The 13538-nt window shown below is 41.6% G+C and overlaps 1 protein-coding gene across 1 annotated transcript; it reads left to right on the forward strand.

The window, feature by feature from the left end:
- The first annotated feature begins 501 nt into the window (after window positions 1-501).
- npas2 (neuronal PAS domain protein 2) lies at window positions 502-13191 on the forward strand. The gene is made up of 20 exons (XM_070916799.1): window positions 502-548; window positions 2139-2293; window positions 2484-2575; window positions 2973-3062; window positions 3475-3595; window positions 4710-4823; window positions 5075-5193; window positions 6381-6463; window positions 6567-6673; window positions 6838-6985; window positions 7143-7227; window positions 7336-7462; window positions 8894-8991; window positions 9125-9211; window positions 9722-9925; window positions 10673-10885; window positions 11291-11475; window positions 11851-11943; window positions 12068-12278; window positions 12949-13191. The coding sequence occupies exons 1-20, from the start codon at window positions 517-519 to the stop codon at window positions 13189-13191; spliced, it is 2607 nt and encodes an 868-aa protein (XP_070772900.1). The 5' UTR covers window positions 502-516.
- Window positions 13192-13538: the final 347 nt, after the last annotated feature.

The following is a 13538-nucleotide window of genomic DNA, read 5'->3' on the forward strand; positions in this document are numbered from 1 at the left end:
CAGGTTAAACTTGCTGCTATGTTTCTTGTTATTATCAAACTGTGTGAGCCTCAGTGTGAGCAGACAGCATAAACCGAGAATATGTATATGGAGCAGGACGTTTACATGCCACAGTGCCCTGTTTCAATATGGAGAGAAAAACAAGGCACTTCAACAGGGTTACCGGGTTATTCAAACAGAATCATGGCATTAACAGTGGAAAGTGCAGATAGATGTAGCCAGTGGGATCACAGCCACAGTCTCCTCCTGAGTTGGTCTGACTAATTGGTGGTAACCGCTGAATGAGCTCTTTCCCCCACATGTGCTTTTCCTATTGTGACAAGTCAAAATGTCGGCTGTGAAAAAGGCCTGTTGTAAAGGGGTCAACAATGTATCGTGCCAAAATGTAGATATACCATGCTATTATCTGATCTCAGCCATGTCTGCTGACACTTTTACATTATCAAAAAAACGTTGACATACATTTACCTTGTTCACCCTCTGTTTTCCAGCACCAACAGCTGCGTGGACGATTTAATGGATGAAGATGAGAAAGACAGGGCAAAAAGGTACTCAGCCTTGAGTATATGTTTATGTTTGGATGTCTGGACTTGTATCTGACTGTACATACAGTATATTAGTATATGTACATATATAGGGCTTTGACATTTTAATTTAGTTACAGCTTCACTAAATTCATTTGTAGTTTCTCTCTCTGCTCCTTCAGTAATGGGGATGGAAAACGTATCTTTGGTGGTAGTTTAATCATTTTAAAGAAACTTTAAGCTTCAGTGTGACATTATTGTTAAGCATGAAGTCCATGAAAATGAAAGGCTGTCTGAGCATAACTTTAGATTAAAAAAAATCTGCATAATTCAGGTAAAACTCCATTCACAGGTGATGATTACTTTTTGTCACCTTTTGCTCCTGCTTCCTTCCGGCTGTCTATTATAATGTATTATGTCTTTTTTAGAATGAGTTAGTTTTTTATACTGTTGATAGGAGAGTTCAATTCTTTCCCAGTGGAACAGCTCCAGGTGTAATATTTCCTATCTTTTGTCTGGAACAGTTTCTCTAATGTATATGAAAAAAAATCTCCATGTCGTCTTTTTATGATTGCTGACCTTAATGACGGGGAAGCTATATCTAATCTCTTTGTCCCAGTTCCTCCAAAATGCCTGCTCTTGATGAAATGTGTAATTTGTAGAAATACATTGCTAATTACACAAACCTTGAATCCGTTAAAATGGTAGATGGGAATGCTCTAAAATATTCCAGATTGGTTGATATTAAAAGAGCCATCTCAAATCACAAACTTAATTCTTTCTCTTATGAAAGCTGCATTACTGCGGCACTTTTGGGCACAAGGGGCAGAGGAAATCCAAAACAAGCTGACAGACATGCAGACCTAACTTGTTATGGCTAACGTGATAGCAAAGAGCTTACCTGCACATCTAACAGACATGGAGTAATGGAGTAACATTCAGTTTTGGCCACCTGTTGAATGTTAATCCAATATTTACTGTTTTTTTTTTTTTTTTTACCTTTTTGTCTCCACCAACTCCTGAGAAAAATATCTCAGTCTTCAGCTTGCTAGCTTGACTCTTTGGTTCAGCTGGTCGTTAACTTTGTCTGCCTGCTGTTTGGTGTGCAGCAGGCAGACAAAGTACAGTGGGGTTTATCAGAGCTTGTTTACTGAAAACAGCTGTCACTTAACCATACAGTAAATGTGTGGGAACAGTGAGCTAAAAGAGGCTAAAAGGCTCTGTTGTATTGCAGAGTTGGAGTGACCCATTTCACACCACACTCATAGTCACTTGATTCAATTAATTAGTAAGGAAACAAGATGAAAGTTAACAAGTAGGCTGAGTTCATGACCTAATCTGTAATTGTCTGTTTGCTCTGTCTTTATAACATCGTTATTTTACCCACAGATAAGCTAGACAAACTAGTTTTCAGGACTGTGCTGCTGCTAGTGGCCTCTCGTTTCTGTCACTGTCCCTGTTCCATTGTCTGTTGAACTGGTGAACTGTTTTTATTCTTTTTTCGGTCTGCAACCGAGTGTGTCCTTGCAGTCCAGCTTTTGTTGGGAAAGTTGCCTGATTGGCTGAGCTTCCACCCGTAATTCCACTGATTTAGAATTGTTCTCGTTGCTGAAGGGCATCTCGTAACAAATCGGAAAAGAAGAGGAGAGACCAATTCAATGTGCTCATCAAGGAGCTGTGCACCATGCTGCAGGGTCAAGGCCATCCGCGCAAGATGGACAAGTCCACCATATTGCAGAGGACTATTGACTTCTTGCAGAAACAGAAAGGTAGTGAAATGTACCGTAGTCTTTATACAGCACCTATTGTTTGTTTGAAAAATGTTGACTGTATTAGAATTGTTTAGACACACCTTTATATGTTTTCCTCTGTATTTCAGTTACTAACACACTTCTTCTCAGGCAGAATTCGAAGTTTCTATCATTTAATAGACTTAATCCTCGCCTGTGTCTTTTTCAGACATGACTGCACAGAATGAAACTTGTGATGTGAGACAGGACTGGAAGCCTTCGTTCCTCAGTAATGAGGAGTTCACTCAGCTAATGCTGGAGGTAAAGCTCAGGAGGATGTGTTTGTGGAACAGCCAAAGTCGATTTAAGCTCTGACACTGACTAATATTGATACTAAAAAAAGGAAACATTCTCCCTGAAATGCCTGTGGAGAGCCGGGCAAGATGACATAATGAGAATGAAATTTTCAGCTGAATTATATTTTCACGGTTGTTCAGGTTCATACCTTTTTCCAATTGGTTATCTAAAAGCATTGTTGGGAATGTAAGAACTCCCTGACCATGGTAGGAGTAGAGGAGGCACTTTGTGGCAAATAGGGCACCAAAAAAGTAAATAACAGCACATAAACACATGTCAATATAATTGCAGAGTACTAGAGTACTGTAACACTTCATAACCACCTTGTCAAAATGCCCACTTTCTCTCTCTCTTCTTACAGGCCCTAGATGGTTTCTTGGTAGCATTAACTACAGATGGGAACATCATATACGTATCTGACAGTGTGTCTTCACTTATTGGCCATTTACCGGTAAGTGAGAAAGCTTCAATTAGTTACTTTTATTCTCCTGTCAACACTGCATTGTTTTGTTGTCCTTTGTATTTCTTTTTTGTTTTCGCTAACCTCGGCTTCAGGCTCATCCAAACATATTTGTCTGTCCACAGCATGTTGCCACCTGAGTATAAATGCAGCTTGATTAGAAACAGACCAGTTATATGTTTACTGATATTTATTGGCCAGTATTTAACTCTGCAATTCACCTGATCTGATCCAAGACATGTTGGAAGGAGATTTTTTTTTTAACGTTTGTAATGAATGAAAATCAATTACTATTATCAATTACTTCAAAACTCCCATAGGCATGTTTGATTATGTCACATGTGTCTGCATATGACATACTCCCCAAAAGACTCACCATCATACGTCTCTCCTTTTGCACCAGTCAGATATGGTGGACCAAAATATCTTGAATTTCCTCCCGGAGCGGGAACACGGGGAGGTGTATAAGCTGCTATCATCCCACATGCTGATGACTGACCCCATTGCTGCTGACTTCATGGACAGTGAGTATCCTGCTGGGCGGCCTCTCTGCGCACGTCTGGCCCCCATCTGCTTCTTAACACCGGTTGTCTCCCATGTCAGGAGGTCAGAAGTTCAGTATGTGGGAGAAATACTCAACACATGATAGTCAGTGTCATTTTTCTCTTGTAATGAGGTCTTTGTCTGAAATACAAAAACAACACTTGACTCTTGATATCAGTCTAACAAGTCAAAGTTTCAGAACGTCTCCAAAGATTGTTTTGACACTGATAACATCAAACTGTTTATATATAGAGCAGGTTGCTGAATGGGGTCCAAAGTTTATTGGATTGCTGATTAGTGTGCATCTATAATTAGCCTTTTAGCTAATAATAGGAGCTAGCTTAGTATCATAGTTAAGACTTTAAATCACTTCTATGTTAGCACAGTAATCCAAAGCAATGTAGTATATGGGGCTCAAGACGCTGACCTTAATCCTGTTTTACTATTGGGCTTTTCTGAGGAAGAGAGTGGCTGGTGTCTCGGTCTATCCTTAGAAGCCTAAATAGCAAACTGTCACACTGCCATGTCTGGAGTGATCATCGTCTCTTGGGCACATTTTCAAAAGAGACATCCATCTTTTGTCTTTCTTGCATGAAAATGCATTTCCTGGCTTTTAAGCAAAAATGATTGATTCATTATGCTGAATCATGGTACACAAGCTTTTTTCCATCCATTGGCTGAATTCACTTAAAAGGCCTCTTCAAGTAATGCCCAAACTACCTTTGTGTGTCTACCCAAAAAACCTTTTCGATTTTGGAGCTTCTGTGGAATAATAATCAGCTGCCTGAAGCAAATTATGCACACTTCCATAATACATTTTGTAGGAAATTCAAAAGTCTTCTCGAGGTCAAAGTGTTCCATTAGTACGTTTCTCCTTCACTTGGGAAGCTTAAAGTGCATCCGTTATGCTGTCAGACCTTAAATCTGCTTCTTTGACTCTCGCAATGGATGTAAGAAATATACTAATGACTGTATTAAAATATGACATAAGCATTATGCCGTAACCCTCACATAATAGCGAACATTATCCATTGTCTGATCTGTTGAAGTGTGATGAATACAAGGTTTCATATGAATTGTACTCTTGTTTTTCAGGTGAGGCACATATTGAATTTTGTTGTCATCTAGCCAGAAGTAACATTGACCCAAAGGAACCGCCTGTATATGAGTATGTCAAGTTTGTTGGAGATTTCAAGTTTCATAACAATGGTAAGGATTATTATTTATTTATTATTATTATTATTATTATTATTATTATTATTATCTCCTTGTTTAAAAGACTTCAAATGTGTGCATTAGTAAACAGTGTGGTTAAGGTCCAGAATCCTCTTAATTTAGCATTGATTTAACATTTGAATGGGGAAAAAAGGTAGAAAGGAAGGTAGTTCTTTTTCATGGGATAAAATCAAGAAGTCACAACCAACTGTATGCCTCTATGTGCCTCGTCCTCTGTCACACAGTGCCTACATCTTCTTGTAACGGGCTTGAACTGACGTTACCAAGAAGCCTGCAGTCATCGCTGGAGGAGCAGGTCTGCCTCATTGCGACTGTACGATTAGTCACTCCACAGTTTCTAAAGGTGAGACCGGCTCGGATCTTAAAACTTGTGCCTTTTTGTTTCTCAGTTTCGTGTGCTGCAAGTGTGTCGCGTCATTACTCTCAAAGGAATAAAACAGGTGGTGCTGAAAACAACAATAATCAAGATTGCCATGACAGCAATGAGCTATGGTCTGTGGCATGAGAGGGGGGGGGGGGGGGTTGTCTGGGATATCACACGTACTGGTCCATGTTAACTCTGGAGATCTCTTCTTCTGGCACACCGTGTACGTTCCAGCAGAGTACATCATTTGGACACATCTGATCCCGAAGGTTCAAAGTTGAAATCTGGACGCTTGGCAAGTTGTTGGAGTAAATTAAAGTCACGTTTGTTCTCCTGTAACCTTTCTGAGAGCTTGTGATGTTGAGATCAACTCAGATCACAGTAACAGTTTTATACTTACCTCTGCCCTTTCCAAACATGAAAGGAAAGTTAGAAAATGGCACACATTTATTTGCATTTATGAGAGTGCAAATAGTATGTTATGAATAGCATGGATGCTAAGGGAAGTCCACAAAAGGTGTTTATAAAAAAATCAAAAAAAATCAAAGGCAACGTGACTTTTCACTATGATTTCTTCTGCCTTAAAATGTGCTGCAGCTCAGAGAGCAAAAGTGCCAGAAGAACCAGATCCATTGGACAGGCGTCAACTCTCCCCCACTACTTATTCCAAAATGTTAAAAGACACTGATTACACTGATTTGCCAGATGGAATGACTGTAACAGTAAAGTCTGGACCATATGGCATGGAATATTTTTCCCCTCAGATCCTCAGACACAAGACGAATCCATTGCAAATACTGGTTTCAATCTGCAGCTTTTGAGTTTCAGTTGTCGTAAGCTTTTGTTCACAATATACTTGAATGTTCAAGGTTACAGCAGAGCCTGCAAACTGTGACGCAGACAAATGTGATTACAAGATGCTTACATGTAAACAACATTGTCAGGCACTACATGCTTGATGCCAGAGCAGCTGAACTTTGCATACTGTACATTTTGAGATATGTTTCATAGTAAAAGCAGTATACCAACAGTATAGTATACAATAGTATATACCAGGAGTATATCAAATCTCTCAACTACCTTGGCAAAAAGAGAACATTATAAGACTGGTAATTCCTTGCTTTGCTGTGAAATCTTTCTCACTCTGTGACTTTATTCGTGTTCAGGATTTGTGTAATGTGGAAGATCCGTGTGATGAATTTACATCCAGACACAGCCTTGAATGGAAGTTCCTGTTTTTAGACCACAGGTAAGACATATTTATGATTCCTTCTCCTATCAATCAGCTGTTCAGATTTTTTAGCAAGTATTTGTCCTGCTCACATGTTTATCATCTTCTTTTGTTGTTTCAGAGCTTCCCCGATCATAGGCTATTTACCCTTTGAGGTTCTTGGAACTTCTGGCTATGATTACTATCATGTGGATGACCTGGAGCTCATAGCTCAGTGTCATAAGCAGCGTAAGTAACTCTTCTCTGTCCGTTGCTTCTCACCGCCTTCACCACCACCAGATGCAGGAATCCATCTCTGTAAAATTGCTTCCACTGTACGAATGCACAGAACAAGCCTTGACCTGTGACACCTGAACACAGCACTGATGTTCGCTTTGTTTTTCTCTCCTCAGTAATGCAGTGTGGAAAGGGTAAATCCTGCTACTATCGCTTTCTGACCAAAGGTCAGCAGTGGATTTGGTTGCAGACTCACTACTACATCACTTACCACCAGTGGAACTCCAAACCTGAGTTCATTGTCTGCACTCACACTGTTGTCAGGTGAGCCTGTTGGACCATGGGGTCCTCAAAGGGAGGGATGTGTACACTTTGTCAGTGTGCCGGGATTAGGGATGTGTGTAAGGCATTGAATGAAATAACAATTTCTTTAGATAAAGTTGGATTGTCACACGTAATCTTTCTATGTGTTGTTTTTCAGTTACGCTGAAGTGCGAGCTGAAAGGAGGAGAGCGTTTGGCTTCGAAGAGCTGTCTCCACCTGAGATAGCCCCCTCCTCAGTGAAGGTAAGAGTCACGCGCCCTTCAACATACAGTATGTGACGTTTACACGGTCAGTCTCTATGTCAGCTTCAGATCTGACCCCTTGGTGTCGAACATTACTCTATGTTCTAGGCTCAGGAGCTGTACTTGGACATCTGCTCCACACTGGAACCTCCACGGGACAGAAACAGCGGTGCACGTTCGGTATCCTCCCACAGCTCCCGGAAGTCCTCCCACACAGCGCTGTCCGACTCTGCATGTGAGTCATCCTCTGCTCCCTAAAGTGCTAACTCACTCAACAGCGGGTCAATATGTACAGAAATCCTGCACCTGTGTGGCTACAGGAGCTGCTGTGTTATTTAAATGTAGAGGGGGAAAAAGGTCTCTTGTTGAGACATTATAGATGGTGACACTTTCCAAGGCACTTATTTCCAAGGAACTAATGTGACTCCTGCTGTTATTCACTGCTGCAACAGTGGTAACGCTCAGGCTTTCACTGGGTCAAAATAATTCACATGGTAGATCATCCATTTTTTAATTTAGAATAAAATCATTCAAATAGAATAAACCTGACGAACCCAACAGTTGAGATCAGAGGTAAAACCCCTATAACTATGCAGACCTGAAGTCAATAAAACGCCTACCTCAATATATTTGTGGCTGACAATGTGTTTATGATGAAATGTTTCCAAGCCTTACTTTAGCGTGCCCTGCTTGTTTGAGCCTCCAGTCTCTCTGACTTCAGCTGTTCCTCCACCCACCGTCTAATGTACTGAAACACTTGACTTCTATGTGCATGTTTATGAACAATACACAGCAGCAGATTCATTACAGTTGCTGTTGTCTTCCCTTAGCCCACACATATTATCCACCGTCATTATTTACAGACATACTCATAAAACTGCATCTGTCAAAATAGTCAGCAGATGATTTTTCTGTTTCTTCATTTTGCGTCGGCTACGATGAGAAAAACATCCACTGAATGCATCACAGTTTGTGGGTTTAAGTCAGAGGCAGAATGAGGTGGCAATCAAGGGCCAGTGAATCAGCAGTAATGTTATACAACCAGGAAAGAAATGCATTTCATAAGTTGTTCTGCCTTTACCTCAGAAAGGTTTGAAGACTACAAGTTTGAAAATAAAAACAATCTGGAGGTGTGGAGCTGATCAGACCTCTGTAGCCCCCTCCTCATCTCTGGCTGAGGCTAGTGGCTCGAGGCTACATTAGCTGCTACTAGCATAAAATAGCAGAGTCCATGACTGAAGTGCATGCGAAGTGTCACCATTGTGAATGCGATGAATAAAAAAGATGATATCTCTGGTTCTGCTACATCGGTTTCGATGCTTTAGGAAGAATTTAGGTAGGAATTAGGAATTTAGGTAATTTGCCCATAAAAGTAAAATATGTGAATATGATCAAACAGAAAAATAGAATTAAATATTAATATGCATTATATAGTACAATTTGTAGTAAACTGGTAATATCTGAAGGCTATTTTGTGCATTTATACTCATCAGTTTAGGGTTAGGGTAGGGCAGTAGCCTCTGAGGCAGAAGACCTTGAAGATATCTTGCCTTTGTTGTCAGCTGTCATTTGACAAAGAAAACCAGTGATGATGATCTAAATGAATATATCATCAGTCTGCTATAATCAAAGTGTGTTTAGAGGTGACCCGTTGTCTCTTCTGCAGCAGCTAACTCCTACACAGAGGCCTGCACACCATCATGGCAGTCTGCTTCCATTGGTACAGAGAAGACATCTGCCAGACTCCAACCTAGTAGTTCAAAGGTCAGTTTAAACATTGTTCTCGTGTGTCTGTCTGTCTCTGGAGATAAAATGGTGAGTGGGAAACAACTGCACAAAGTTGACATCAGATCATAGATTGTGTTCAATTGTAAAACTTTGTCATTTTCCCCTGTAGAATTTGGCACAAAGACAAAATTCCTTTGACCTCGTCCCCCAAATGAGCCTCCCCCTTTCTCCTACCTGCAGCAAGCACTCCGCAATGGTTAGTGTTTAGACGTCTTCTCCTGCCTGTTGCCTTCCTCTCTTCTGTTTGTGTACAATGTCATATTGTTATGACACCTATTGTGAATGTGTTTATTTCATCTGTTGCTTGTGCATACAGTGCCCCCAGGCCTAGTTAAAAGATTGTGTTATAAAAGCCAAGTGAGAGAGACAGTTGAAAAAGAAATAAGCATCAAGATTATATCTGAAATGTGTTTTTTTTTTGTTGTTGTTGTAGCTTTCCACCTACAGCTTTCCTAGATATACAAGCAGTATATCTCAAAGAAATCTCTCATCCATATCAGTTTTTGACCTATTTCACAGAAAAAGTGGGAAGCTTTATGTGCTTTCACCGTCACAAGCCATTATATGACTCAACTGATTTTCTCCTTATATGCCACATTTACAGTTGCTTCTTCTGAAGAAAAAGGAGAAAAAACGAACAAAAGAAAACTGCCAGGCTTTTCTCATCTCTTTTCCCAACTGCTTTTTTTGTATCATGTCTTTCCAGCAACAGCAAACACAACAGCAGCAACAGCAAACACAGCAGCAGCAGCAGCAGTCCATGTATCAGCTGCAGCAGCCTCAGCTCTGTGTAATGAACCAGCTGAAGGAGCAGCTGGAGGAGAGGACGCGCATTCTGCAAGCTGACATTAAGACGCAGCAGCAGGAGCTGCACGACATTAAGGAGAAGCTTCACCTCACTAATCTCCAGGTAACACTCCCACAAAGATAAAAGACATAAACTACTCATGGCATACAACCTCGAGTAAAAATGAAATGAACCTTGTGCTCCGATGTTTATCCACTACACTTGGATCTTTTGGTTTGAAGACAAAATACAGGAAGTGTTGTCTGCATTGGGAAAACACATCATTTCATTAAAGAAATAGGTAGTCACAGAGTTTAATCTAGGCATAAAACATGATTAGGCATATACATGTCAGCTGTTAAGGAAAGTCGACATTATATTGCAGGCTTACCTTACCTAACCCCTCACGGTAACGGTGGAATGGCCCCACCAAGAGGCCAGCACCAACCAGTTCAGCCACAAGTATTCTAACCACGACATGACCCACATCCTGTGACATGCACAGAGAGGAGACTCTGGGAGTGTTTGTATAATAAAGACAAGTAGCCAAATGTCATTGCCTCCTGCGTGTGAACGCGACATGAGATGAGCTGAACACAAACACACATTTTTGTGCAACAGATTAACAGTTAGCTCGTCAGAATAAAAGCTGAACTGAACTCCCTGTTACCTCACCAAAATATAAATACAGCCATCACAGACATGCTGCTGTGACTTTGAAACGGAATAAACACTGAACAGAATAGCATGTGAGCCATATTGTGAGTCTTTTTTTATAATAAACTGGCATTTTCAAGAAATGTCACAGTAGAAATTAAAAGCTTTTTTTAAGTGAAGGATAAATTAATATTTTCTGTTAATGTGTGTTAGATGTTGATACAGCAGCCTGTCCACAATGACTTTGGCCAGGCCCAGCAGCAGACCCAGCCCCAGGCCCAGCAGCAGGGCTCGGGCAGGTCAGCCCAGCAGAGCCAGTCAGGGGTAATCAGGCAGCTCTCGGGGCACCCTAAACCACCGTCCTGCGGGGCCCACAGTTCATCCCCTCACTCACTCCTGAGAGAGAGCAGCTCACCCTCGTCACAGGTACAACTGTCAGAAATCTCCTGATGACAAGAGGATAATATTGAATCAAATAACCTGCAGTCATTAGCAACAAGCCTGCTTCAGTGCTCACAACACAACAGGAGGCAGGTTATGGATTCAGAGCTTAATATCAGTCTCTTATTGAAAGATATAAACATCACAACAGCTTGGTATTCAGTTTCTTATGCTGCTTGCAAACAAGCACACAGAAACCTGAAACCTAAATTGTTAAAATTATTGGAGTTTAATAATCACCTCAAAAATACACGGCTGGTTTTGCTTCTGCCTCATTATAATGTATTTTCATGTATGAAGGAAGTATCGGCATATTAGATATTTATGTAATTTGACTGGTGGGTTCTATAGTTTTTACATGCTGTGTGTACTTCCTTTGTTTCATTGCAGGTCCAGCAGAGGATTGCGCGGAGCGGGCAGGCACAGTCGGTGAGTGTGCCTGTGCAGACCAACACGAGCCTGACGATGCCCTTCTACAGCAACCCCATGATGTTCTCTCAGACCAACACAAGGTCTCTGCCGGACTCAAACCAAAGACACACGGACAGCGAGTTCAGCCAAGACGGACAACTACGGTGAGAGCTCTGAAAGAGACACACACACACGTTTCACATGATGAAATACTCAAAACCACAGGTGATCACTGCAGTTTTATCAATGGCATGCAGTTTTCTACTGTCGGCACACGAGTTAGCAGTTAGCAGGGAAAACATTTTCTTTCAACTGGTCAAACTGATTGAAATAAATTTAACATCAGCATGAATTTTTTTTTTTTTCATTTTAAATCTGAGTGCCAAATCATTTCAGAAATAAAGATCAAAGACACACTTCAGCTCCTTGATTAAAAGTGTTTTTATGCGTCGCACTACCTACTTTAGAGGAAGGTGTGAAGGTGAAAACCTCATGCTCTTCATCATCATTCTTCCACTAACAGGTTTTATTTCCTACAGGATGCTCCTCAACCAGCCAATGCAGACGTTGGTTCCCACTAACAGTGTCACCACGCAGCCTTCCCAGTGCAACATGGGCATCTCCCAAACCATGTGAGAACTGTTCAATGATGCGTGTGTGTGTGTGTGTGTGTGTGTGTGTGTGTGTGTGTGTGTGTGTGTTTGTGTGGTGTTGTTTCATATTGTGCCTGAGTTCCTCTTTGTGCCCTCCACACAGATACACCTTGGAGCAGCAGATCATCGCCCCTTCCTTCTCCATGCAGCAGGTCAACTGCAACGCCGTCCTTGTGCCCTCCCCGGTCTTCACGTCCCCCATAATGATCCCACACAACAGTTTCATCTCAAACCAGTCCCAGTCAGCCTACCACACTCAGCCTCAGGCTTCCCAGCACTCCCTGCAGCTACAGCAGCCCCAGCAGTTCTTTCAGGTACGACACCCGTCTGCTGTGTACTGATGCAACTTTAGTCAGTGTGTGCGAATCGTCGCTCTCAACTTTCTGACTTTAACTACAGTCATTTGTGATGTGATTGTTGCATAATACTGCTCAGTGTAATTACCCAAGGCTTTATATTTACTGATTTATGATAATTGTAGGCATTACACTGCATCTGAATCCCTAGTTACCACAGCAACAAGCTACTGTGCAATTCCCACAGAGCGGGTTTATTTTCAATCACTCTAAAACCTCGGCCTTGTAACAAGGCTGTGATGTGATCTAAAATTCATCAGGTCAGACATTGAATCGTGTTATAGCGAATCATTTTCTCTTTGCCCAGAACACAAGCCAGTCCTAAAAAAAAACCTTACCACAGATAAATAGTGTTCACAGTTCATAAGTAGCTTACCTAAATCCCTCTACACGCCAAAGAGAATATCACATCAGCTTATTTAGAGAGTCACACTGTGGAGCTCTCTGAATATTTAGGTTTAGTAATGATTTAACATTCTGCAGAATGCATCTTCATATTCAGAGAGAGCACTCATGTATACACTATTTATTATGCATCTCCGTTGAGGATTCGATTGGCAGTTCAAGAAAAATTTCACAGATAAAACGTTTGTTAACTGGCCACTCATATTCCCTTTTGTGTCCACAGATGACTCAAGGACTTGTACACGGTGGATCTACTCCAACATTCTTACACACCACTAATGTCCCACAGCAAGGCACTGTGGGATACATCCAGCAGCAGCAGCAGCAGCAGCAGCAGCAGCAGCCGCAAGCACAGCAACTGCCGCAAGCACAACAGCAACAGGCGCAACAGCAGCAAAGGCAATACCAACATTCCCAAAACCAGACTGGCAGTGTTTCAGACTTCCGAAATATGCTGACTCGGTAACGCTGTGAACTACATTAGGGTGCTGAGATCTCCCTCTGCGTTGCCGCCGTGTGGGCGTCAGCGCGCTGTGGCATTTGGAAGTCAAACTTGACGTCAAGTTCTGCAGTGGAAAAGCTTGAGAGTGGAAAGTTGCTTCTAGTGACGTTACTTTTGATGTGAAGCTGCCCATTCAGAAGAAGTGTGTGTGTGTGTGTCTGTGTGTGTGTACACACTTGGAGTGAAAACCACAAGCTGCACTGACCTAACGTCGCCTGCAGGATCTGAGGAGACTCTGAGGTGCTGGGCCTTCATCACCGGCCCACATGACACTCAGGCGTCAATCAGTGGCACTGCCGGAACAAGTGGAT

This window comes from Enoplosus armatus, chromosome 13 (genome assembly GCF_043641665.1).
Source record: "Enoplosus armatus isolate fEnoArm2 chromosome 13, fEnoArm2.hap1, whole genome shotgun sequence".
Taxonomy (NCBI): domain Eukaryota; kingdom Metazoa; phylum Chordata; class Actinopteri; order Centrarchiformes; family Enoplosidae; genus Enoplosus; species Enoplosus armatus.